Here is a 27,846-nt window from a genome sequence, read left to right as displayed (position 1 = left end):
GCTGTTCTGATTAACCAGACTGAAAGTGAAAGTTTCTCAGTCATGTCCGACTCTTAGCAACCCCATGGACTGTAGCCTGCCAGGGTCCTCTGTCCTTGGGAATGCTCCAGGCCAGAATACTGGAGTGGGTAGCGGTTCCCTTTTCCAGGGGTTTTTCCCAACCCAGGTATCAACCCAGGGATCGAACCCAAGTCTCCTGCATTGCAAGCAGATTCTTTGCCGTCTGAGCCATCAGGGAAGCCCAACTGGACTGAGGCTGGGGCTAAATTCCATTTGTCTCATAAGGCACTTAATTACTGTCAGCAGGAACCCAAGCAGCAGTGAGTCCTGTTATGTGGCCAACCTGCCTGCCATCCAGCATCCCAGCCTCATCCAGCTGCCCGAGCCAGCAAGGTCATAATCAAAGGCTAGTCTCTCGTCCATTAGGAACCACACGAGGGAGTTCAGACTGACCTGCTGATCTTCGATGTCACCGCCAATAATTACACAGCCCCAGAGCGGCCCTCATGCCCCACAGAGAGGCACTGTGACTCATTCTATCCCGCAGGGAAACACACGCAGGACTGCACACAGAGCACTCCAGTTCGCCACTGGTTTCGTGAGAAGCTGCAGTCTCAACTGCCATACATGGCATAGCCCAGGGCTGCTTGGGCGTCAGAATTGTGTACTTTTGTTATCAGCCAGATTAGAACAGGGCTGAGCAGGTCCATGTTTGTAAACATCTACGGGTGGGACTCATATTCAGGTGGTGACAGGATCAGGACTGGTCTATGGGTCACACTGCCGGCTGCAGGGCTCAGGTGGACCAGGTGATGGGTTGGCAGGCTGAGGTGCAGGGTCTGAGAGTGCTGATGGCACCCCTCCTGCTCCCCACCCCCACTTGCTGGGGTCTAAGATGTTCCCTCACTAGGGGTTCCCATCCATCCATCCATCACTGACTCGATGGACATGAGTCTGAGTGAACTCCGGGAGTTGGTGATGGACACGGAGGCCTGGCGTGCTGCGATTCATGGGGTCGCAGAGTCGGACACGACTGAGCGACTGATCTGATCTGAGGGGTTCCCAGGTAGGTAAGATGGCAAAGAATCCGCCTGCCAACGCAAGAGACTCAGGTTTGATCTCTGGGTCGGGAAGATCCCCTGGAGAAGGAAATGGCAACCCACTCCAGTATTCTTGCCTGGAGAATCCCATGGACAGAGGAGCCTGGCTAGCTGCAGTCCATGGAGTTGCAAAAAATCAGACACAACTGAAGCAACTTAGCATGCACACCAGGTGCTAGGGTGTTGTACTCCCTTCAAAGACAAAGAATCAGCATGACTCCTGTCCCACTGGGTGTAACTTTACCTCTTCTGTCATCTACTCACACCCAAACCTTTGTTTGGAAAGGTCAGACGTGAATGGAATGAATTTTTACAAATTTACAGAGACCACTTAGGCCCCTGTAGGGAGACATGGCAGGCAGGGCGCTCAGCGACCAAGTGGCCATTGTCCCCATGACTTGGGTCTAGTTGTCCAAGAAGGAATCTTGGGCGCTAAACCAGCATTAATTACTGAGGCTCCCTTTGATCAGCTGCCACCTGGAGGTTGCACATGGGCTTGCTATTCGGGGGAAGATGCATCATACACAGGGCTGATGAGGGTAGAATCCCAAAATTTTCAAAATAGTCTACATAACTCCCAACCCTTTTGACCTGATTTTTCACCCAGGAGATGGTTGAGAGAAAAACCACTTTCTGATGACAACCACATTCAGTGATCAAACTGCCTTACTAAAGTGTATGGACCAAGAAGAAGTAGAGATCTTTGTTGATTTTTTTAGAAATCCATTCCACCTCTGAATGATGCCAGCAGTCTGTCTGAGGATAACAAAGGCCATGAAATGTCTGTTGAGCACCTTGGCTACTTGCCTATGGTTAGGCAGTTTTTGCAACAAAAAGAGGACCGATGCCAGCCTGTAAAGGGTCTATAAAGTGGAAAACATGGCAGTTTAGTTTCAGGGGCCACAGTGGTGTGGCAGGAGGCGGCCAACCAGACTGGAACAGTGGCACCATAACATGGAAAAGTACAGAAGGGAGACAGCCCTGGCAGACCAAGAGGGCCCAAAGGCCCCCTGCTGTCACCCTACCAGGAGCAAGTGGGGCCACAGGGCCTCGCAAACCACGAGACAGGACAGGACAAATCTGGGCAGAAGTGAGTCACAGAGATAATGTCTGCATAAGAAACATATAAAGGCACGGCATAGGAAAAACCTGGGGAAGCTCAACTGGCCTTGGTGGTGTCAGGAGAATTCACTTCATGATCTCCTCCTACTGCTGCTGCTGCTCCTGCTAAGTCACTTCAGTCGTGTCTGACTCTGTGCAACCCCATAGATGACAGCCCACCAGGCTCCCCCATCCCTGGGATTCTCCAAGCAAGAACACTGGAGTGGGGTGCCATTGCCTTTTCCAATGCATGAAAGTGAAAAGTGAAAGTGAAGTCGCTCAGTCGTGTCCGACTCTTAGCGACCCCATGGACTGCAGCCCACCAGGCTGCTCCATCCATGGGATTTTCCACGCAAGAGTACTGGAGTGGGGTGCCATTGCCTTCTCCGCTTCCTACTGCAGTAGATTTAAAAGTGATTCCCAACAGTTTCTTTTAAAATCCAACACGCTACTTTTCTTCCTTCATATGACTAAGATATGAAGGAGGGGCAACTCTTGTCCAAGTAGGTGGAGAAAGGCCTTCTGCTAGGCCAGAGGTGTCAGTGGGTCTGAGGCTCCTGAAGTTGACAGGACACGAGCGGACCAGAGGGTTGCCTGTGGGGTGACAGGGGGCATGTAGGGGAGAAGCACCAAGTCAGGAGCAACGAGGACACAGGTAGGTGGGCAAAGGTGGCCACCACTTTCCATGGGTGACCTGACATCTGTGATCTCGTGCAGCTTTCCCATCCACCCATCTTACAGGTGAGGAAACCGGAGGTTCAAAGGAGTTAAGTGACCTGCCTGCTTGAGGGCAGTGGGTGGAGGGTCTCTTCCCAATGCCTCGGCCCTCTTTCCCTGGACCACAGGCTCTTCTGGAGGCACTGAGGGGTCCTAATTTGTCTGGGACGTGGCAAGTAGGTTTCCCCTGCTCACAAACTCTTGAGTCAACTGCAGTGAGGGCCTGGAGTGCCAGGCTGCATGGAAGGTTTGGCAGGGAGAATACCAGAATCCAGGAGCAACATCTACCATGGACCAGAAAGGCTGGGAGTGGATGAAGTGTTTACCCAATTGCTTCTGCAACAGATGTCTAAGCCCTAACAGACACAAGCCTTTCCCTCAATGTGCAGGCATCCTTCCAGGATACTGTGTGTTTGGTTCCAGACTATCGCAATAAAGCCAGTCGCATGAGATTGTTGACGTCCCCAGTGCATTTAACAGTTACGCTTACACTATAGTCTATTAAGTGTGCAACTGCACTAGGTCTAAAATAAACAATGTATATACATTAATTTTAATGTACTTAAATGCTAACCCCATTATCTAACAAGGCCACAGTGTCTTCAGAGTACAATAAAAGGAGGTCTGCCTGTATAGTATGTATAGAGGGTGGCCTTTGGCCTGAAGGGATTTCTAGGAAGGGTCAAGGAAAGGAGGGCTTATTGTGTTTCAAGGAGAGGCCACAGCAAGATCTGGAACTGTTGTGTCGGGTAGCATGGGCCCCCAGCCAGGCCCAGCACCTCTACCTACTCCCAGGCTGCAGACCAGCCTCCTGAGTCCCTGAGGCAGGTGGAGGCCCCAGTCTACCTGCCTGACCCCATGGGTTGCCCAGATGCTGCCCCATGTTTAGGACTCTGTGTTTAGGATTAGGGTGAGGAGAAAGGGGGCTTTGAGAGCTTTGAGAGGAAGGGAGTCCCCACAGGCAGGCAGCAGAATTGGGGCTAAGCCTGGAGGCAGAGTTCAGCCTGGTGGTGCCCTGTCCCCATTTCTATGCAGGGAGGGAGGACTGGGGATGATTGCAGACATGCAGGAAAGATGAAGATCATGGACGCCAAAATGAGTCATTAAAAAAAAAAAAAAACCAGCACGGTATGACCAGAATTTTCAAAAAGTGAAATGGAGTAAGAAAATATCAGAGCAAAAAAAAAAAAAAAAAGAAAACATCAGAGCTTACCACAAGTGTAAGGCTAAGGGTTGTTTGGCAAAACTTTATGAGCACTCAGTTGTAATGTAAGATGTATTTCATTCAAAAAGATCTGAAAGATGTTGTTTTCTTACAGTCTGTTCCTGGATGGGGACATCTCATGTCCTGTGGATACTTTGGTAGAGTCTATATTAACAGTCCCATAAAGAAAGCACATGCTGAATTTTTTTTTAAATGGGAAGGCCCTTTTATTAAACTTGTACATTTTACTTTCTTCCTTTCAGTATCCTAATAAAAAAAAAACCATGTTTCTGCTTACTTAAAAAAAAAAAAAAAACAACAAACAGAAAACATCACTTTTGTGATGGGAAAGGAGGCAACAGGATTCAACATAAGCAAAGAAAACTACACCTGGAGCAAAGAAAGAGATCGAAGAGGAACCGACTCGGGTGGAGGCCAGACCACCTGCACTGCACAGACCTTCACTGAGAGGACTTCTAAAGCAAACCCATCTGGGGGGCCAGGGAGCAGCCCTCTCACCTTCTGGAAGAACAAACAGACCAAAAGCCCTAATGATCGTGCAAATACAAATCAATCGCTCTATTTGGAAAAAGCACACATGCGCATCGACCCTTGTCTCCCCTCCCTTCCCAGATTCTCTTCATCAGCAGGGGGTGGGGGGGCAGCCCCTTGGCAACGGGGGTTCACAGGACGTAAGAGTTCTTCACCAGCTGCTCCTTGTCATCCCCAGAGCTCCAGACGGTGCGGAGGGTGCGCTCCTGGTTCCTCCGAGCCACCCTGATCAGGCAGACCACGGAGGCTCCCAGCAAGAGGATCAGGACCATCACGAACAGCCCCACCAGGACTACCACTGTGGATGAGAGAGAGGCCTCAGAACTGGGGGGGGACCAGGGGCCACAACCGGTGTCTGTGGGAGCTCTGGAGGAGAACCAACAGTCCTAGGGCCACATGTCCCCCTGCCCCAACCCAGGAAGCCTGACAGGAAGTCGAGTCCTCAAGAGAGTCCCTACAGTCTTGAGAAATAGGTTTCTAAAAAGTGGAGGTGCTATGCTAGGTGCACACAGACAGAGTGGCTATTTGTGTTTCTTTTTTTTGAACAACAAAAAAATCCTCACTTCAACTCTATCTCCCTACCGCCTCTCTGGGGCAACCTGTACAGGAAAAGCACCCATCTCTGGCCGTGGGCGTGTAAACACGCCCCTCCCCCAACCAGCCCAGAGAAAGATGTGGCCCTGCAGGTTGCTGGGGTGGTGGCCTGTGGAACGAGGGATGGGCACGGGTCTATTCAGAGCAGGGCTGGGAGGGGACCCTCACACCCCTAATTGCCCAGATAAATCTGACAGTGGTTGCCCCACTGGAGTCCCACTGGTCAGTTCAGATGCTTTTTCTTCAGGAGAGGCTCCCCTTAAGGAATGTGGTCCGGGGGCAGTTGCCCGGCTCCCTCTCCCCACGTAGCCGCAGGAACCAGAAAAGGTCAATTCCCTCCCCATCTCCCACCGTCCAGACCCCGATGCCTGGCCAACCAGGTTCCAGCTTCATTCCTCTTTTTCTAAAGGAGGGTAGACACACAGGCCAGGCCTGGGCTCCTGAACAGGAAACAGGTGGAAAGAGGCCAAACCAGTGTGGCAGGTCTTTTGTGCAAACGCTACCATCCATGATTAAGGCTCAGAATCAGAGACAAAAGAGAGAGAAGGCCCAGCCTCCTCGCCAGACCAGACTGCGTGGGGACAACAGCGCTGCTGGGGGCCATGGCCCACCCACAGCGAGGGCTCCGCCCTCCTCGGTGTCACCCAGGACCAGCGATGAACACCCCAAGGCAGCAAAGCTACCCCCAAACGTGGAGTCAATCTCAGGCCTGAGTGCAACAGATCCCACATGCCTAAGCAGGAAGAAGTGTCCCCCGGTTGCCCTCGGGGCTGCTGGGAAGAGATGGCCACATTTCTAACCCCTGTTTATGTACACCGCACCACTGGACACACATCTACTGTGTGTTCCAAGCTGCCCAGCCATTCTTGTGCAGAAACATGACTTTTTAACAAAAGATGTGGACAGTGAAGGACGATGTGTCCAAGACAACATGAAGCCACAAAGACAGAGCCGAGTTCAGTCAAGGTGGGCAGGTGGAGGGGGGCAAGAGGCCATTTACCTTTACTGCCAAGGGGCAGGGCAGGATACAACTGCTTGCCTGGAAGAAAACACACAACCCTGGTCAGCTCCCAGCCCTCCTTTGCTCAGAGTGGCAGCCACCAGAGGCTTCCCCTTGGTCCTGGGCCTTCGAGGGGAGCTCTAGCTAAGTGACTTCTTCCAGCTCTTCAGAGGGTTCTGAGGCCTTGCCACCCCAGTAGGGACATAGGAAATATCTGCCCAACAGCTGGGGCCAAAGCCACCCCCTCCCCACTAGGGAGCCAAAAGAAGGTGAGGGTAAGAGCCCAGAGGACAAGGAAAGGGACTGGGGTCCTCTCGGGAGGGTTCCCCTGCCCGTGGCCGTGTCTTGGATTGAGGCACGAGGCAGACTCACCGAAGCATTGCTGCATGCACTCCTCCTTGGAGCGATAGTTGTTTTTATTGCCCCGGCATCCTCCGTAGATGAAGTTATCACAAGAGTTCTCCTCGGCATTAAAGTACCAGCGTGGGAAGGCTGCGCGGCAAGGACCAGTGACGGCCTTGGCAATGCAGTGTTCTGGGAGCAAGACAGCCCGAGGGGCACAAATTAGCAGGGCCCAGGAGAGGTGACTGGAGCTGGAATGCTTCTAAGCAGTCATACGGCTACTGCCCCATGGGGAAAACCTCTCTCTGCTAAAAGAAACTGGTTAATTGCAGACATGGCCAGTCTGGCCCACATTTTCAGATGCCTTTCTCAGTGGCATTACCAGACTACGGTTATGGAGGTTACCCCATGTCAGTCACTGTTGTAGGAACTCAACCTGTGTGAGCTCCCAGAGGTCTGAACCAGGCCCCTCATTTCAATCTCAGGGCTCGGGGGCAGAGCTAGTTACCCGCCCACAGCGCAGCTTCCGGCAGGCAGGGCAAACTTCTCCAAGGGCATGCTGTGGGCCCATCCTGCTTCCTGCTGCCCCACGGCATCCTCGTGAGTCCTAGTACCCGGGAAAGGTTGGGAAGCCCTGCTCTACAATATCCTTAATAGAAACCCTCAAGTGTGTCTCAATTCCCAACTAAGTAAGAAAACATGTTTTTTAAGAAGTTGTACCTTCATAGCTGAAAATATCACCGGAGAGGCCATCAGAATCCTGCCTTCTGGGAACTGAAACACAAACATCCATGTCTCCACGTCAGGGAGGCCGGAATGGACACAGGACACGTGACCTAGCTGGGGCTGAGTTGAAAGGGGCCCACTGACGGAGCGTGGACACTCTGGCACCTGGAAGGAAGGGAGTGGAGTCCCCTCTCTGTGGGCAGCTCTGCTCCATCCCCTCTCAGTCCTGATGCGCTCTACAGCACCTCCAGCACCATGACTGGATGGGGAGGCCTGCTCGGCAGGTCAGGGGTTATTATGGAAACCAATCCCAGCCACAATTTCTGGGTTGACGAGAAAGACCAGAAGTATATAGGAGGTCACTTATTCTCTTGGGGAAATTTTCTTCTGAAACAGGACAGACACCAGAGTTATGAATTCAGTGCCCCATGGCTCTGGATGACCTCGCAGAGGCCAGTTCTGGAATAAACAATGAACCCAGGCAAAGTGGTGGCCAGGACAGTCACAGGAATCCTATCGAAACTGGAAAGTGCCTCTAACCTTAACTCTCAGCATTCTGCCAACTGATTGGCTGCTAAACTAATAAATGCTTACTCGTATTGGGCGCTGAGGCCAGAGTCAAAGGACCAGAATCAAGACTGCAACCAGTGTGTGGCCACTGGCTGACTGGGGCCATCCTCAAAGCGGGTGGGGGCAGACTCCCTCCCTCCACAGCAGGACTCGCCCGGCAGAGCCCACTGCCTGGGGACTGGCCTTGCTAGTGCATCTGGACCACTCACCCCAGGCTCCCGAGGCAGAGTCCTTTAAGCATAAAGAAGGAATAGGGCAGCTGTTCTCAGCACTACAAAGCAAGCTAACACAAAGAGATCAAGGACTGCAGTGGGAAGGGAGGCGGGGTGGCAGAGGACAGGGGTCAGCACAGGGAGGGAGATGGACCGGCAAGGATGACAGAGAGCAAAGGAGAAGGAGCGTCAAGGAGTGGGGATCGGGTAGTGAAGACAGCAGAGCAGGCAGGGAGTGGGGACTTGAGGCCTGAGCAGCATGCAGCAGTAGCCACACCCCAGCGCCCAGGAGGGAGCACTGTGGAGTCCCTCAGCCCTTCCTGTCCGCAGGACAATGCGAACTCCCCAGCATGAGGAGGTGGCAAGGAGCCAGAAGCTGGCAGCCCCAGCTTGCCAATTCTGCGTCAACAGAACCAGGAGGAGGAAGCCCTGGTGCAACTCCCAAATGACAAATGTCCTTTCACATTACCCATCTGGATGGCCCTCATTCCATCTCGGGTCTTTTTAAAAACCTACCACTTGGGACAGAGGAATCTGCTTTATCCCTGGTCCGCTCATCGATGGTGTTCTCTGCAAGGGGACAAACAAACAGCACAGTGAGAAAGGGCACCTCTAAGATCGCTGGGGAAACAAAACAGACTGCACCCCTGAGCAGGCCTGGTCCTGTGGGCCTCTCACAGAGCCTCCCATTTCTCCTTTATGAGGGCCCTTCAGTGTGCATGCTGGACCACAAACCTGCCAGAACTTGGAAATAAGGAACCAAGACTGTCCTTGTGGGTTAAACGTTAAGATCAACCAGCTGGAAATCAGAGCAAAGACGTGTGAAGTGACATTATAAAAAGACAGAATGGCTTCCAGGGCCAAATAACCTGTTGAACTGTATTAACTCACAAAGTGAATTAAAAACTGAAGGGCGTGCTTAGCACTAGGAATGTACTTCCTGCCACCAACCCATGCACTTAAAGCTGTTAACATGGTAAATTGTATGCTATGTATATTTTATCTCTCTCTCACACATACACAAAGCTCAGAGGGTGGGTGGAGAGGCTGGCCATTTAAGGAAGTGCAAAAAAGGGAGGGCTGGCAGGGTGCAGGAGGGAGGAGCCCTCCCGTGTGCGGAGGAGGCGTGGGGCTGGTCTAACCTGATGCCACCGCACACTCGCATACAAACCAGCTACCCTGGTTCCGCCCCGCCCCTCATCAAGCAATCTTCTGGGAATCTGACTGAGCTTTGTCTATGCACACTAAAGCATAGGCCAAACGGGAGAGTCTGGTCCCTTCACCGGCTTTGGTTCTCATTATAATTAATTAATCAGTTGTTAATGAACTGTCATTCTCATTCTCATTTGGCTCCCCACAGAGCTTGCCTGCCTGGGAGGGAATCTGCTGGCAAGGACTCCGGTGAGTGACTTGTTGCCCAGTCGTCACCCTGGCAGTTCCAGTTCTCCTTGCAGACTCACCGGGAGAACTGCCTCAGGAGCCAGCAAATGGGTTTTCTGGGACCTCCAGGCTGGGGCCGGACTCTGACCTTTAGGAAGACAGCTGTCTGCCTTCTGCCAGCAAAACACTACACCCCATGGCCCTCAGCAGAGACATTCCATCTTATGCCCGCTGTTCACTGCTTGTGTTCTTAAAACTTAACTTTCCCCCTGAGAAACCAAGGAGTAATCAGAACGGCATGTACATTTGCTACTGTCAACTCTTTTTTTTTTAATGTGGACCATTTTCAAAGTCTTTATTGAATGTATTACAATATTGCTTCTGTTTTATGTGCTTTGGTTTTTTGGACCAGGAGGCATGTGGGATCTCAGCTTCCCAACCAGGGATTGAACTCAGGCCCCCTGCACTGCAAGGCGAAGTCTTAACCACTGGACCACCAGAGAAGTCCCATACTGTGAACTCTTGATAGGGAAAGGACAGGAAAGGTAGCAAAAAACATTTCCCCTTAATTCCTTCCCGGACACTGGATCACAGCTTATGACAGAAAATTACATACAATAAATAGTATTTTCCTTACCATTTGGTGAGGTTGCCAGTCACCCCCTAAAAGATGAGGGGCTCATTCACAATCCAAAAATAGTACCAGCCCCCTTGGCTCTCCAAACACGTGCTGAGCGCTGAGCACTCGCTGGGCACACAAAGATCAGTAAAACGCTCCTCCAGGCACTGGGTCTCGGCCGGGCTCGTGTGCCTGGGCGCTGCTGTAAACCTCAGGCCACAGCCAAGGCCACTGCTGCTGTCCTCTCTTTGTGCACTTTAATTCACTGATGTGATTTCTGAATGCAGAGCTCAAAGCCAACAGAGGGTACAGCCAATGCAGGAGGAGATACAAATGCCTGGCACAAGCTCCCAGGGTGGCAGGGCTGTGAGCGCTGAGGGTGCCACAAGCACTTTCTGACCCAGAATCATAATCCAGGTGCTACCAGCAATGCCAAGTTGTCAGGAAAGGATGTAAGAAGTCCCATGACAACGTTAAAGAAGCAGCCAGTGAAAATCTTTTTTTTTTTTTTGAAAATCTTTAACAGACAGTTTGGCTGGCCAAATCCTCAGGTCTCTGGAACACTTGGGAGGGATCAGGCCCCAGAGGGCCAACATCTCACTGCCATCAGGTCTCAAGGAGTCCCCCGAGGCTGCGTTCAGAGCTGGCACATGCTGTGGTGGGGCTCAGGTTTTTATTTAAACTGGGAGGCTCACAGGGTCAACATGACTGCACAGAAGTCCTCACTGAAGGCTGGGACAAGAACAGATTCCAGAAGTGTGTTCTAGTTTTAACTTGATTCATTACTCGGCTGGCTGGCTGAGCTCCTCAAGTCATTTGTCCCAAAGGTAAAAATAACCCAAAGGCCCAGGGAACAAGGAGGCTGCCTGTCTGCTGCCTGTCCAAGCAGACCTGGCGTGGCGTGGAATGTGTGCTCACTAGTGGGAAGAAGGAAGCTGGCGGGGAGAAGCAGTCATGTCCCCCCTCCCCTGGCTCTAGTTTGCAGCCTACTCTCCCCTTTCTGAGAAGAGGGGGAAGGGTACCGCCGTGAAACCACCGTGTGTGGGTGACCTTCACGCTGGGCCAGCTTCTGCTTTTAAAAACATCTCCCAGTTTCAGCCATGAAGAACTAGCAAAGAGCAAAAGACATCTACGACCCAGTTAATAAGGTGTCTCTAGATAACACGAAGTTAAAAGACGCCTGCTCCTTGGAAGGGAAGCTATGAGAAACCTAGTCAGCATATTACAAAGCAAAGACAGGGACTTCCTGGTGGTTAGCGACTAGGACTCAGCGCTCCCAGTGTAGGGGGTCTGGGTTTGATCCCTGGGCAGGGAACTAGATCCCACGTGCCGCAACTAACACCTGATGCAGCCAAATTAATAAATCAATATTTTTTTTTTAAAAAAGCAGAGACATCACTTTGTTGACAAAGGTCCGTATAGTCAAAGCCATGGTTTTTCCAGTAGCCACATATTGATGTGAGAGCTGGTCCATAAAGAAGACTGAATGCCAAAGAATTGATGCTTTCAAATTGTGGTGCTGAAGAAGACTCGTGAGAGTCCCTTCAACAACAAGGAGAACAAATTTCCTTTAGTCAATCCTAAAGGAAATCAACTCTCAATATTCATTAGAAAGACTGATGCTGACTCTCCAACACTTTGGCCATCTGATGCAAAGAGCTGACTCATTGGAAAAGACCCTGATGTTGGGAAAGACTGAAGGCAAAAGAAGAGGGGGCAGAGGATGAGACAGTTAGATAGCATCACCATCTCAGTGGACGTGAATTGAAGCCAATTCCAGGAGATAGTGGAGGACAGAAGAGCCTGGTGTGCTGCAGTCCATGGGGTCTCAAAAGGTCAGACATAGCTTAATGACCGAGAAACAACAACAGATGATAAACCCTCCCCAACAGCGCTGTCTTACCTGTGACGCCAGCACACTTTGCAAGACACTCCTCCTTGGTCATGTAATTATTGTCATTCCTGTCGCAGCCTCCATACACAAACTGCTGGCAGGATCCGTCAGTGACATTGTACCACCACCGAGGGAAGGAGGCCCGGCATCTTCCCACTTTCTTGGGAAGGTGGCAAAAATCTAAAACACAACCAGAGACCATGCTTAGCAGGGCAATTCAGGCAAGAGAGAACACGCACAGCCCTGGAGGAAGAGGCCTACAGCTTTCCAGAGCCTTAAGTTCCAGCAGCTCCTCTATAAGCCGTTTCTAAAGTGTCACCATCAGACCTGCTGAGGGATTCCTTCTTTGTGTAGGAAAAAAAGGCGTCATCTAACAACAAAGATACCAACTACCCGACTGCACTGAATGTCAGTTGTGTGTTGATACTGGCCCTGCCCCGTTATCAAACACACAACCACCCAGTACAGAAGCTGGACTTCCAGAGGCAAAACACCAGACTGCAGGATCCTTCTGGATATATGCCTGTCTCACCGGGCCAAGGGGAGCTTAGCATGCAAAGGCTAGAGCTGGTGATGTGCGGTCAGGAAGGACACGCACAGCATGGTGCTCTTAGCAACGCAGAAGGACCTTTCCTAACTTTTCCTGTCTACTCTCTGCCAAGACTGGCCACTTGATAGTTGAGTTACCACTAGAGCCTCAGAAAGAAGCTCCTGAATATTAGTTCCCCCCACTGCCAACCAACCCTTCAAAGGCAACTCAGGTCGCTCCTTTCTTCCACTGTTTATAATGGCTCCTATCTTGGTGGTCTGGGGTTACAAGGTGCCTCCAAATCTGGCCCCGCTTTGGTACAAGGGAAACAGAACAAAATTATAAAATTCCAGCCAGATATATTTGTCTACAGAAAGCCTAGAGATATGCTTGCTCTCTTTTTAAATATTAATTAATTTCTGGCTGAGCTGGGTCTTTGTTGCTGCACACAGGTTTTCTCTAGTTGTGGCAAGCAGGGGTTACTCTCTAGTTTTAAGGCTTAGGCATCTCATGTCGGGGCTCACAGGGCCTAGAGTGCGGGCTCAGTAGTTATGGTGCATGGGCTTAGCTGCCCCACAACATATGGGATCCTCCTAGGGCAGGGATGGAACCCATGTCCCCAGCGTTGAAAGGCAGATTCTTAACCAGTGGACCACCAGAGAAGTCCCTCTGCTCTCTCTTGAAAAGGGAGAGATAAACAAGTGCTGGAGACAACACCTTTACTAGAATGACCCTTTCTTCTGGAGGAATTGGGAGGGTTAAAAGCAACCTGAAAAGGGAGTCACCCGACCGTGTGGTTCAGTGTCTGCTCTGCACCACCATATCACCCCTTTCTGGGATCACGAGCCTACATCGCCTCTCCCTCCACCATGGTCCCCTACATCTCTGAAGTGAACTGAAGCCGTGTCCGACTCTTTGCAACCCCATGCACTGTAGCCCAGCATGCTCCTCCGTCCATGGGATTTTCCAGGCAAGAGTACTGGAGTGGGTTGCCATTTCCTCCTCCATTCCCGACCCAGGAATCAAACCCAGGTCTTCCACATTATAGGCAGACCCTTTACCATCTGAGCCATCAGGGAAGTTCAAAGCACCAGGGAAATCCTACATCTCTGCCTTCTTGCATAAGGGAATTGCAACCTGCCTCAGGCCCAGCACAGGGTGATTCATAAACATCTCAAATAAAACCATCCCAGGGCCCAAAACTTGGGTTATATGTCGCCAATGACTCCCCTAGTTGTTCTCAGCCTTGCTAGGTTTATCTCACCGAGGGGAAGCCTTTCAAAGCAGAGAGAGCAGGATTTGTGCTTCTGCTGCATCTCCCAAAATACGTCACAACAACGGGCAGGAAACCAAACATTCCACAAAACATCTATCTATGGACAAAAAAGGCTGGTACTACGCAAAACAAACAAACATCCCCAAGGAACTCCAATAAATCACAGGTACCTAGCACAGCAGAAAAAGCATACTCTGAAGTAAAAAAAAATCTTTTGTTAATGTGCAAGCAACCATCACCGAAATCATCAGCTAAAAAGTACCTTATCTAAAAAAAAATTAAAAAAAAAAATAAAATAAAAAAAGTACCTTATCTGGACACCTCATATGAATGGAATCATACGATATGCCCAGAAAAGGCAAACCAAGAGAGACAGGAAGTAAGATTAGGTTTGCCTGGTGCTGGGGAGTTGGGGGGTGGGGTGGGGGTGGGGTGGTGGAGAGTGACTGCAAATGGGGATGATGGAAATGTTCTAAAATTGGATTGTGGAGATGGTTGTACAACTCTCAGTGTACCATTGGGTTGTATGCCTGTAACAGCTAATTTTATGGTATGTAAATAATAAATCAGTTTTGTTTGTTGTTTTAAACAGGCCCAGACACCTTTTGTCCATATAACTGCATCAACCAGAACCCTGGGTGTGCACCCGGAACAGGTACTTTTGACAATGTGCCAAAAGTCACAAAACAAACACCATCAACAAGGCCCAGGGAAGACGCAGCAGAAAAGTCCTCTGGTGTATGTTTCTGCCCAACCCACCAGGCTGTCAAAGGCCAGAAGCAGCACTGCTATCAACATGACAAGCTGGAGAGGACCCAGACAGGACGCCCTCTGACCCCAAACTGAAAACGTCAGGGCAGAGGCACTCAACTGCTGCCGAGGTGCGGCAGCTGCCTGTCCAACGCCCTGCCAAACTGAGAGCCTTGGAGACCACTAACTGCTTGGTGTCCTTGCTTCCCGAGCAGCTGTTAGGTAATGAAAATGGAAGCAGTCTTGTTCAGGCTTCAGAAGCAGGAGAGCAGGCCTCTGATTGACTTCGGACCCTGCCTGGACTACCCGCCTGCTTGCAAAAACACCAACTGTTACCAGCAAGTCAAGAGGCACTTTAGATGAGAGAAGGAGTGGGTCTCGGCCAGCCCCCTGGGGTCCGGAGAATCCTGTGACTCACCAGGTGAAACAAAAAGCATTGTAAAACTTAAAACCAGAGCTACAAGTTTTGCAGGCAAACTGACCAGGATATCAGTTTGCGGCCTGGGATTACAAGTGGGAGCCCCCCAAAACTGCAATTTGCAGCCTCATCAACAAAGTGGATGCACTATCTCCAGGCTGCTGTTAACAAGCGACTTCCCAGCGCTGCTGAAGTCTGAATGCTGGCGGGCCCAATTTGGTGATGGACATACACACTGTTACTCTTCTCTATTGTTTCTATTTCTCTTTTCTTTTAATGACTGTGTAGTAAAATTAAGTTAAATAACCCTTTATTAAATACTGAAATTGTTTATTGTGTGTAACAAATAAAGGTTTAACAAACCCTTCAAATCTAAAACAAAAGCAAAACTTCCAACAGCTTTGGGTATGGTCTTTTAAACAAAAATACCTGAAAAAGGAATTGTATGCTTTAAATGGGTTGACTGTGCAGACTGTGAATTATGGCTCAGTTGAAACAAACACCTGAGGGGGCCGAACGGATCTTGAGGCAGGGTTGCCGGGAACTGTCAGATGCCACAGCAGAGAACACGGCAGGGCGACCACGTATAAAGAGTGGGAATTGGGTGGCTTTTCATAAGCAAGGATGCCGATACTTCTGCCAGATGTTCAGTGCATGTACAGAAGCCTGAGGGTGCATAAAGAGGAGGAGGGAGAAAGCTTATCCAGGGATGGACAGCAGTTACCCTGGTGAAATAAACACTGCCTGGAATCTGGCCTCTTCTTTGCAGGCTCAGGCACTCCTAGTGCCCCAGGGCTGAAGAGGCGCAGGGATGCTGATCTCGCTAACAAAGCACACTGAGGAAACTGAGAAAATAACCGTCCAGCAGGGTGGATGTGTGCCAACACACCACCTCGGAAAGCCAGCTGACATGGAGCAGATCACTTGGCGTCTGAGTAAGGCAGTTTTCTGGAGGATTCCTATGAAGATCCACTCTACTGGGATCTACCAGGCAGACTAGAGGCTCTCAGGAGATGGCTCAGGATGCGCTTCCGTCAAGACAGCGTGGTCAAGGTCTGCGTCTGAACACTTACTTTTCTGACTGCCACCACGAACCGATGCCGCTTCCTGACTGGAACGCTCTTTCTGTAGATGTGACGGTTCCTTCGTTACAAACTTTGTGGGACTGAGAGGCCATTCTGTCTTAGCTGCTCACATCTGCTGTCAATGATCACACACTGATCTCACGGTTTAAATTTTGGAAGCAGCCTTATTTTCAGGTTCCTTGTGTGGGGTAGGAGGGGATGGGGGTAGCTTCTTTTTTGTCCCAGGGAATTTAGAAATGTCTGTTTAAGAGAAGCTCAGTGGGTAGAGAATTTGCCTGCAGTGCAGAAGACCTGGGTTTGATCCCTGGGTCCAGAAGATCTCCTGGAGAAGGCAATGGCTACCCACTCCAGTATTCTTGCCTGGAAAATCCCATGGATAGACAAGCCTGGTGGGCTGCAGTCCACGGGGTCATAAAGAGTCAGGCACGACTGAACGACTAACACACACACCTGCTGCACTAAAAACAGCATATATGGAAAGACATAATGTTGACAATTGCTGAAGGTGAGTGATGGTCTATGGGAGCTCATAAACCTGCTCCCACTACTTTGTGTACACTTGGAAATTCCTGTAATAAAAACAGAAAGAAGCTAATCTCTTTTTAAAATAAATTTGACCGAGTAAAAGAGCTCTAAGTAGCAGATTAGTTGGCCAAAGCTAGGTTCAACCAAGATGAAATTTAACCACACAACTACTGTGTCAAGACAGAGTACCTTCTGTGAGGAGGGAGGCTCCTTGTCAAATGGAGAAGAGTCCATTTTGTTGCATGCCTTTCCTAACTAAATTGCTTTTCAGCTTCTACAATACAGTTTTACTCTCTAGGCTTAAGGAAATGATCTTATGAAAAAGGAGGTTGTTTTTGTTTGGTTGGTTGGTTTTGTTTCAAAGCAGAGAATGTTCCTTTAGGAAACACAGGTCACATGTTCTTCACCTCACTCCAAATCACATCGATGCATTCTCTCTTCTGTTGTACAAAGAGCCGGAAATACTTTAGTATGTAAGATGACTTCCATGACTTATCACCTTCCTTAGAAAAAGCTTCCAAAAAGTCAGAATACTATCTTTGGTAGACTCAGCTTAAAATCAAAATGCAGAGCATGGATTATTTCTTGACACCCCATTTCACTGCCTTCACTAAGCTAGATGCTGGGCACATTATGTGCACTATTTCTAACAGTCATGATAAAAACTGTGACTCATGCAGTAACACCCACCTCCCTTTACAAATGAGAACACTCTGGGCAGGTTAACCTAAGCAAGCAGCAGAGCTGGATCTGAAATCAAACTGATCTGATCAGACAGCTCAGGCACAAACTTAAGGACCCCTTCGATGGAAAGAAAGAAAAAGCCACTGTAGTGACAGGCAGTGGGAAAAACATGAAACTGAAGTTGCCTAAAAGCCAAAACATTCCTCAAGGCTTCATCACAACTGGAGGGTTCACCAAGGCCAGGCCTTCTGCTAGGTCTTTTTATGGTCACAGTGACAGGGTCACTGATAGCACCATACCAAAGAACTGCCCCAGGCCGAGGGGACTTGGCTGGACAATTTTCGGGAAGTTTTTCCTTAATAACTGTTATTGTTAAGAGATGACATTTTGGTCTCAGAATAGTTTTGGAAAACAATCATGAAAAACGTGTTTCAAGTCCTATTTCAATGCTCAAAAATGTTAGTGCAAAATTAAATACGTTCTGTTAAGTTTTCAAAATGGAGGAAAAAATAGAGGGTAAAAAAGAAGGAAAAAAAAACAGGGGGAAAAGCTGAGGGGTGCCAAATTTGGATACATTTGCTTCAGAATATGTAAAAATGGGAAACAGTAATACTGTCTTGGAAAAGCATCAAAAATGGTTAAAGTCACACATTATCTGAAATATGAATCTAAATTACAAAACCCTGGCAGGCATTTTGAACATTAGCTGTTACAAAATTGCCAAACAGACAGGTCTTTGTCATAGAAAACAGGTTTTTCTGGTTCTGAAGTCACTTGAGCTTTAACCAAAATAGCGAGCCAATGGCTTAGACGTGCTCTACTGCACTCTACGTGCTAGAATGACCGGCTACTACCTTCTAACAAGGACATCACAGACATTTTAAGCTCCCAGGCACTACTAACCCAACCTAATTTTACAGGCCTCAGAAGATGATATCCAATCACTCTTCAGAAATGCACAATTACAGCTGTCCCTACTCAAAAGTTTAATATATTTCAAATATTTTGAAAACTACAGAAAATGTCACAACACTGGTATACCGCATTCTCAGCTTTATGAAATTCTAACATTTTAAGGACCAAAACATGACAGAGCTGAAACCCTTGGTGCACCCCCTCACTTCAATCCCACTTGTTCTGTCTCCCCTAAATTAACAACCACTGTGAACTTAGCATTTTCTTTTATTCATGTTTTTTATACCCATTCAGAGTCAGTTTACTTACAAAACAAGAAAAAACAACTCTCCTGGGACTCTAGTCCTTGATAAGCTTTTAACTCCTGTGGGCGCTATACACTGAAAAACACCAACTTACTGCCTCACTGTTTCCTAATAAGAAAACCCTGGATCAAAAAAAAGAAAGCTCTGGATCATCTCACAAGCTCAGACCCACTCATGAAATGGTCCTTCTCTTCCCCGGATCTGTTTTCTCTACAGCAAAACGTCAATAAACTTTTTTAAGAAGGGCCAAATAGTAAATACAGCCAGAATAGTGTGAAATCAGGCAAAACAATGGAAAAAATTATGACTGTTCCATGACCTTTAAGATAAAAAAACAAACAAACAAACAAACCTGTGGGTTATAAATGCATAGGATAAAAAATAACAAAATAAATATTTATTTAGTTCACTGTAAGTTAAAACATTAGAAACTTGAGAACTGAAGTGTTAATTTTCTTTGTAAATAAGTAACTCACCAAGGGGCTTCCCTTGTGAGACCTGGGTTCAATCCCTGGGTTGGGAAGATCCCCTGGAGAAGGGAAAGGCTACCCACTCCAGTATTCTGGCCTGGACAGTCCATGGGGTCGCAAAGAGTTGGACACAACTGAGCAAGCAAAGAAACAAGCAAACTCACCAAGAGTAGTGTGAATAGTACTTGCAAAGGTCTTTAGTCATGTACGTACTGATATGAAGCCAGTTTCTTTTCAGTTCACCTGAGAGTGTCATACCTCTCTCTAGGTTTGGGTCAGCCTCTAACCTTTTATCCTTTGCTCTATCAATGCCATGAAACTGCTCTGAGAGCTGCCTGGCATTCTGTCCAAGGTTCGGCCAGCGTTACTTCCACATACAGAACACCATCCTTTTTTGTCACAACTACTCTCTTCACGTCTGTGAGCTCCTCTGGCTGCACACTGGTCTTGAACGGCAGCAGTACCCACTCCCACAGCTGGCTCATCCTCTGATCTCTCCATTTATGCTCAACTGGAATTTCACTTCCAGCATTATCACTTTTCTTCTTTGCTATACTTTGGTCTATTTTGGCCCAATTTCCTCTATCGACCAATCATTTTTGTAAACTGTCGCATTTTCTGTGGAGCAAGGAGATAACTCCATGCTTTGCTGTGTAGGAACTGAATAACACATGTGCAGTGACCAGGTACCACGCACGTGTGTCCATGCAAACCAAGGACTGCCTTTATCTCAAGCTTCACGGGTCACACAGTCTAACTAGTCAACTCTGTCATTACAGCGTGGAAGCAGCCTAAGGTAACATGTAAATAAGTGACCATGACTGGCATTCCAATAAAAATTGATTTCATATAATTTTTATGCCTTAAAATATTCTTGTGATCTTTTTCAACTATTAAAGGACTTCCCTCTTGATCCAGTAGTTAAGAATCTGCTTGCCAATGCAGGCTACATTGGGTTTGATCCTGTGCTGCGGCAACTACTGAAGCCCGAGGACCCTGAACCTGTGCTCCTCAACAGAGAAAGCCCAAGTGCCACAAGGAAGAGCCGGCACAGCCCCCACCACCAAAAAAAGAGCAGAAGCCAGACTTAGTGTGCAGGCTGTATGCATGCAGTCACCATGAGCTGGAGTTTGCCAATCAGCTCTTTAGAGAGTGTTTATAAAAACACCCTGCTCAGATTTTCCACATTTACCCCTCCCCCCGTCATGTCACAGAACTCAGCAAATCCTGTATGTGTGGTCAGAAGCTATCACATAGACTCCCAGGGCTCACATTTCTTATGACAACACACCCTTTCATCACTAAAAGCAGCTCTACTCGTTTCATGAAAGCCACTTAGAATTCAAAGGATAATGGCCAACAGGAAATGATTTGCTACAGTAATACTCGGACATGTGAAAATATTACTTTTACACCAAAAAAAATAGAAGACAGAATACACTTCACTCCTCAGTACCAAAAAGCAAACTAGGAAGAATCCATTAATTTGACTTCAAAGAACAGGGACAACTATTAGCATACCCACCAAGGGCTTGCTACCCACAAACCTACATTAGCTGAAAATTCACCACTGAATTTTCATGAACACCCTGTTCAGGCTGGTGAAGTAAGTTGTGAGACATCCACACATACTACATATATGCTGGTGTAGAACTAGGGAGACAAAAGCAAAAGAATGGTTTACATGCAATATTATGATTTTTTTTTAACTTTTAATTTAGATATGTGTGTGAATATACCTTTAGGGAAAGGAGACTAAAGGAGGCAGAAGCTTTTCCAGTTTTTTTCTTTTTTTTCATCTGTATGTTTTAGGATAATTTGAGCAGTTGTGTGAATGCACAACTTATTTTCTTTGAGAGTTTTATCTGGATAGTGGATTACAGTTACCCCTTCTGTTTGCTTAAATTGTTACATTTTTCATGGTAACGAAATGAACATACTAAATAAATTCCCCAGTATCTTGAGAATAGTAATCAACTAACTGCAGATGGTGATTGCAGCCATGAAATTAAAAGACGCTTACTCCTTGGAAGGAAAGTTATGACCAACCTAGATAGCATATACAAAAGCAGAGACATTACTTTGCCAACAAAGGTCCGTCTAGTCAAGGCTATGGTTTTTCAAGTGGTCATGTATGGATGTGAGAGTTGGACTGTGAAGAAAGCTGAGTGCCGAAGAATTGATGCTTTTGAACTGTGGTGTTGGAGAAGACTCTTGAGAGTCCCTTGGACTGCAAGGAGATCCAACCAGTCCATTCTAAAGGAGATCAATCCTGGGTGTTCATTCGAAGGACTGATGCTAAAGCTGAAACTCCAGTACTTTGGCCACCTCATGTGAAGAGTTGACTCACTGGAAAAGACCCTGATGCTGGGAGGGATTGGGGGCAGGAGGAGAAGGGGACGACAGAGAATGAGATGGCTGGATGGCATCACTGACTCGATGGACATGAGTTTGAGTGAACTCCGGGAGTTGGTGATGTACAGGGAGGCCTGGCATGCTGCGATTCATGGGGTCGAAAAGAGTTGGACACAACTGAGCGACTGAACTGACGGATTGACCCTTCCCTGGTAGCTCAGCTGGTAAAGACTCCATCTGCAATGCAGGAGACCTCGGTTCAATTCCTGGGTTGGAAAAATCCCCTGGAGAAGGGATAGGCTACTCACTCCAGTATTCTTGGGCTTCCCTGGTGGCTCAGATGGTAAAGAATACATCTGCAATGCAGGAGACCTGGATTCTATCCCTAGGTTGGGAAGATCTCCAGGAGGAGGGCATGGTAACCCACCCTAGTAGACTTACCTGGAGAATCTCTATGGACAGAGGAGCCTGGCAGGCTACACAGTCCATGAGGTCATAAAGAGTCAGACACGACAGAGTGACTAAGCACACCAGTGTTTGGTTATGGGGCTTCCAGGTGGCACTAGTGGTAAAGAACCCACCTGCCAATGCAGGAGATGTAAGATCATCCCCTGGAGGAGGAAATGGTAACCCACTCCAGTATTCTTGCCTGGAAAATCCCATGGACAGAGGAGCTTGGAGGGCTACAGTCCATAGGGTCACTGAGTTGGACATGACTGAAGCAAATTAACACAAATTAGCACACAGTGTTTGGTTAATAGCTCATCTATGTAAATGGGGTGATCATACAATTTATCCTCCGATCAACACACTTTTCAGAGTGAAAAGAGGTGTTCTTAACAGCCACCCTGGGAAGTACAGTGGCATAAGTTGGAACCCTCTAAGGTAAACTGAGCTGAGTAGCCAGCCTACATAGAAGGGAAGGTAGCCCCTGACCTCCAGGGGTTTACGATTAAGTTAGAGCCACAAGACTGGCTTGGACAGAAGAAGGAAAAAAAGAAAACCACACAAGGTGAACTACTACAATCACACCCTAAATTCAAAGCACTTGTAAGCCACACAGGGCACAAAGGAAATGAGGAAAAGCTCTGGTATCGGGAAGTGACACAATAAGGAAAGTCATTTGGCCAAAGTGCAGGGGACAGATTAGAAGACAGGGCCCACAGGAAGCTGTCCTGGTGAGGGACCAGTGTGTGTCGGAGCCCCTGGCTGCCTCTTTTACTTACCCACTGTTTGGGGTTAGGGGTGGGGGTGGGGGCAGCTTTCCTAACCTCCCTGTACATGTATTTCCTCATTCATAATAAGGAAACAATAATACAAACAACAAAAATGTGTAAACCCCTCAATAAGGCTGGAAAATGCATAAATGCAGCATTCTTCAATTCAGCAAGCCCTGTATTCTCTGATTTAGGTCATGCTAATTAAAAAAAATTTTTTTTCAGAGGCTTCTAAATCAGACTCTTGGGAGGCTTGATAAAGCAAAGCTCTGATTACAGACCAATCATATCTGTGACATAATTAGAAATATGTATTTGGTCTCTCCCCACCCCATGTTCCTGATAGAGAGCTCCTAAAACCCTTGGAATGTCTTGAGTGCCATATCATGTTCTATTCTAATATTCGGTTTTCTGACACAAGAACTAAAACCCCAGCAATCTCTGGAGTGGCACAATCATCTTACTGAATGCCAGTGAGATGACTAGTGGCTGGGGGTGCCCTGGAAAGTTTCAGGAACTTCAGGATAGAGGTTAAAAAAAATCCTATCATTTTGCCTTTTCAGTATGAAAAGGCAAAATGATAGGATACTGAAAGAGGAACTCCCCAGGTCAGTAGGTGCCCAATATGCTACTGGAGATCAGTGGAGAAATAACTCCAGAAAGAATGAAGGGATGGAGCCAAAGCAAAAAGAATACCCAGCTGTGGATGTGACTGGTGATAGAAGCAAGGTCCGATGCTGTAAAGAGCAATATTGCATAGGAACCTGGAATGTCAGGTCCATGAATCAAGGCAAATTGGAAGTGGTCAAACAAGAGATGGCAAGGGTGAATGTCGACATTCTACGAATCAGCGAACTGAAATGGACTGGAATGGGTGAATTTAACTCAGATGACCATTATATCTACTACTGCGGGCAGGAATACCTCAGAAGAAATGGAGTAGCCATCATGGTCAACAAAAGAGTCCGAAATGCAGTACTTGGATGCAATCTCAAAAACGACAGAATGATCTCTGTTCGTTTCCAAGGCAAACCATTCAATATCACAGTAATCCAAGTCTATGCCCCAACCAGTAATGCTGAAGAAGCTGAAGTTGAACGGTTCTATGAAGACCTACAAGACCTTTTAGAACTAACACCCAAAAAAGATGTCCTTTTCATTATAGGGGACTGGAATGCAAAAGCAGGAAGTCAAGAAACACCTGGAGTAACAGGCAAATTTGGCCTTGGAATACGGAATGAAGCAGGGCAAAGACTAATAAAATTTTGCCAAGAAAATGCACCGGTCATAACAAACACCCTCTTCCAACAACACAAGAGAAGACTCTATACATGGACATCACTGGATGGTCAACACTGAAATCAGATTGATTATATTCTTTGCAGCCAAAGATGGAGAAGCTCTATACAGTCAGCAAAAACAAGACCAGAAGCTGACTGTGGCTCAGACCATGAACTCCTTATTGCCAAATTCAGACTTAAATTGAAGAAAGTAGGGAAAACCACTAGGTCATTCAGGTATGACCTAAATCAAATCCCTTATGATTATACAATGGAAGTGAGAAATAGATTTAAGGGCCTAGATCTGATAGATAGAGTGCCTGATGAGCTATGGAATGAGGTTCGTGACATGGTACAGGAGACAGGGATCAAGACCATCCCCATGGAAAAGAAATGCAAAAAAGCAAAATGGCTGTCTGGGGAGGCCTTACAAATAGCTGTGAAAAGAAGAGAAGCGAAAAGCAAAGGAGAAAAGGAAAGATATAAACATCTGACTGCAGAGTTCCAAAGAAAAGCAAGAAGAGATAAGAAAGCCTTCTTCAGCGATCAATGCAAAGAAATAGAGGAAAACAACAGAATGGGAAAGACTAGAGATCTCTTCAAGAAAATTAGAGATACCAAAGGAACATTTCATGTAAAGATGGGCTCAATAAAGGACAGAAATGGTATGGACCTAACAGAAGCAGAATATTAAGAGATGAAAAAAAAAAAAAAAGAAGAGATGGCAAGTATACACAGAAGAACTGTACAAAAAAGATCTTCATGACCCAGATAATCACAATAGTGTGATCACTCACCTAGAGCCAGACATCCTGGAATGTGAAGTCAAGTGGGCCTTAGAAAGCATCACTACGAACAAAGCTAGTGGAGGTGATAGAATTCCAGTTGAGCTATTCCAAATCCTGAAAGATGATGCTGTGAAAGTGCTGCACTCAATATGCCAGCAAATTTGGAAAACTCAGCAGTGGCCACAGGACTGGAAAAGGTCAGTTTTCATTCCAATCCCAAAGAAAGGCAATGCCAAAGAATGCTCAAACTACCACACAATTGCACTCATTTCACACGCTAGTAAAGTAATGCTTAAAATTCTCCAAGCCAGGCTTCAGCAATATGTGAACCGTGAACTTCCTGATGTTCAAGCTGGTTTTAGAAAAGGCAGAGGAACCAGAGATCAAATTGCCAACATCTGCTGGATCATGGAAAAAGCAAGAGAGATCCAGAAAAAAAAGGCTTTCTTGACTATGCCAAAGCCTTTGACTATGTGGATCACAATAAACTATGGAAAACTCTGAAAGAGACGGAAATACCAGACCACCTGATCTGCCTCTTGAGAAATTTGTATGCAGGTCAGGAAGCAACAGTTAGAACTGGACATGGAACAACAGACTGGTTCCAAATAGGAAAAGGACTACGTCAAGGCTGTATATTGTCACCCTGTTTATTTACCTTATATGCAGAGCACATCATGAGAAATGCTGGACTGGAAGAAACACAAGCTGGAATCAAGATTGCCGGGAGAAATATCAATAACCTCAGATATGCAGATGACACCACCCTTATGGCAGAAAGTGAAGGGGAACTAAAAAGCCTCTTGATGAAAGTGAAAGTGGAGAGTGAAAAAGTTGGCTTAAAGCTCAACATTCAGAAAACGAAGTTCATGGCATCTGGTCCCATCACTTCATGGGAAATAGATGGGGAAACAGTGTCAGATTTTATTTTTGGGGGCTCCAAAATCACTGCAGATGGTGATTGCAGCCATGAAATTAAAAGACACTTACTCCTTGGAAGGAAAGTTATGACCAACCTAGACAGCATATTCAAAAGCAGAGACATTACTTTGCCAACAAAGGTCCGTCTAGTCAAGGCTATGGTTTTTCCTGTGGTCATGTATGGATGTGAGAGTTGGACTGTGAAGAAGGCTGAGCGCCGAAGAATTGATGCTTTTGAACTGTGGTGTTGGAGAAGACTCTTGAGAGTCCCTTGGACTGCAAGGAGATCCAACCAGTCCATTCTGAAGGAGATCAGCCCTGGGATTTCTTTGGAAGGAATGATGCTAAAGCTGAAACTCCAGTACTTTGGGCACCTCATGTGAAGAGTTGACTCATTGGAAAAGACTCTGATGCTGGGAGGGATTGGGGGCAAGAGGAGAAGGGGACAACAGAGGATGAGGTGGCTGGATGGCATCACTGACTCAATGAACATGAGTCTGAGTGAACTCTGGGAGTTGGTGATGGACAGGGAGGCCTGGCGTACTGCGATTCATGGGGTTGCAAAGAGTCGGACACGACTGAGCGACTGATCTGATCTGATCTGATCAGGATAGAGGCTGGGGGAATTCCCTGGCACTCCAGTGGTGAGGGCTCCACACTTTCACTGCAGTGGGCCTGGGTTCAATCTCTGATTGGGGAACTAAGATCCCACAAGGTATATGGCACAGCACCCTGACCCCAAAAAAGGATGGGGACTGGGTGCCAGAAAAACCCAGCCTAGATTAAAGGGTTGGAACTTTCAGCCCCACCCCCTATTCTCCAGGGAGTCTCAGTTACTAATCAATCATGCCTACATGATGAAGCTTCAGTAAAATATCCCAACAGGTGGTAAACACAGCCACATGCCAGAAGGGTGGCTCACCCCAAACTCCATAAGGACAGAAGCTTATACACTGGGGGACCCTTCCAGACCTCTGTCTTCACCTGGCTACTCATTTGTATCCTTTATAATAAACTGGTAAACATGTTTCTCTGAGTTCTGTGGACTATTCTAGCAAACTGGATCTGAGAGGGTCATGGGAACCCTTGAACATTTCAAGTTGGTGAAACTGACAGATGACAACCTTGGGCTCTGACTGGCATCTGAAGGGAGAGGGGCAGTCTTGTGAGACTGAGTCCTTAACCTGCAGGATCTGTGCTCACTTCCAGCAGCCTCAGAATTGAGTTAAATTGCCAGACACCCGTTCTGAGTCTGCTGAGAATTGCCTGATGTGGAAAAACCCACACATCTTGTATCAGAAATATTTTCTGTAGTAGACAGGAGAGTGTTCTCTTTAAAATCCCTTCAAGATTAAGGCGAAAGCTGAGAATGTTAGCAAGAGAACCAACTTAAGGACATTATAAATATAACTCAGCCCCAGTTGAAGGCCTCTCTGTGTGACTAATATCCATTCTAGATCTAGTTAATATAAAAATGTTTTTTGACAGGTTTGTTAGCAGTTAGCAGTTTGTTTTTACTGTTGTGAAATGCACCATGTATTAGAGGCTATCTTGCAATGGCTTGTCTGGGAAAGGGCATTTGCTCAATGTAACCTGAATTCACTGGTGAGTAATAAAGCAGAGATTCCACTGGCTTTCCCTCCATCTGTCCCACTGAGATAAATTCTGTGGGCTTGCAGGTGCATCTCTTAAAAACGACTCAAATGGAAGGGACTTTTTTTGACACTGGGACCAATCATTAAGAGTGTTGTAAAAATTAAAGGCATTTTTTACTCCATTATAAATGCTTAAAACATTTGGCACAAAGCTTTGAATAAGTAGTGTATTTTTATGAAGGCCAGACTGGTGGTGACTGACAGGATAGAGAGGATACGGAAAATCAAAGTACAAACTCCAGTCAGTGAGTTGATCAAAGCAATCCAACCATCACTCTTTCCCTTTGTTTTTCTGCTGTGCAACCACCTGGCATGCCTGCCTGAAGGTATAAAATTCCTTATTTTCACCTCCAGTAAAGTCCCGCAATACTATAAATATCGGGAGATTAAGAGGTCGGAGAGAAGAAAATAAGAAAAACTATGAGTTGGTTACCTATTTTGACTTCAAGTTATCTTTTCACCAAGGAATGAGAGACTCACATTCTGTGTGAGTGAAGAGGTACTAAACACTAGGGAGGCAGATATTCACCCCTGCTTTAATTCTGCTGGGCCAAATCTCAAAGCTGACATTTATTTCACTATCAGTCTTATTTCAAGGTGATCTATAAATCCACCTGTTTTGGTTAGCTGGATAGGCTCTACATACTTGAGGACTTCTGCGT

The 27,846-nt window shown here is 47.2% G+C and overlaps 1 protein-coding gene across 1 annotated transcript in view; it reads right to left on the bottom strand.

Moving 5' to 3' along the window:
• Positions 1-4,324: 4,324 nt before the first annotated feature.
• Positions 4,325-27,846, bottom strand: part of SPINT2 (serine peptidase inhibitor, Kunitz type 2) — a 30,295-nt gene continuing 6,773 nt past the window's right edge. Inside the window, 6 exon segments of the mRNA NM_001045971.1 lie at positions 4,325-4,972; positions 6,269-6,307; positions 6,641-6,802; positions 7,331-7,384; positions 8,635-8,688; positions 12,021-12,191. Of these exon segments, the coding sequence (NP_001039436.1) occupies positions 4,806-4,972; positions 6,269-6,307; positions 6,641-6,802; positions 7,331-7,384; positions 8,635-8,688; positions 12,021-12,191 (647 nt within the window). The 3' untranslated portion in view covers positions 4,325-4,805.

The sequence above is a fragment of the Bos taurus genome, chromosome 18 (genome assembly GCF_002263795.3).
Source record: "Bos taurus isolate L1 Dominette 01449 registration number 42190680 breed Hereford chromosome 18, ARS-UCD2.0, whole genome shotgun sequence".
Classification (NCBI taxonomy): domain Eukaryota; kingdom Metazoa; phylum Chordata; class Mammalia; order Artiodactyla; family Bovidae; genus Bos; species Bos taurus.
This window is presented reverse-complemented; position numbering and strand designations above follow the sequence as displayed.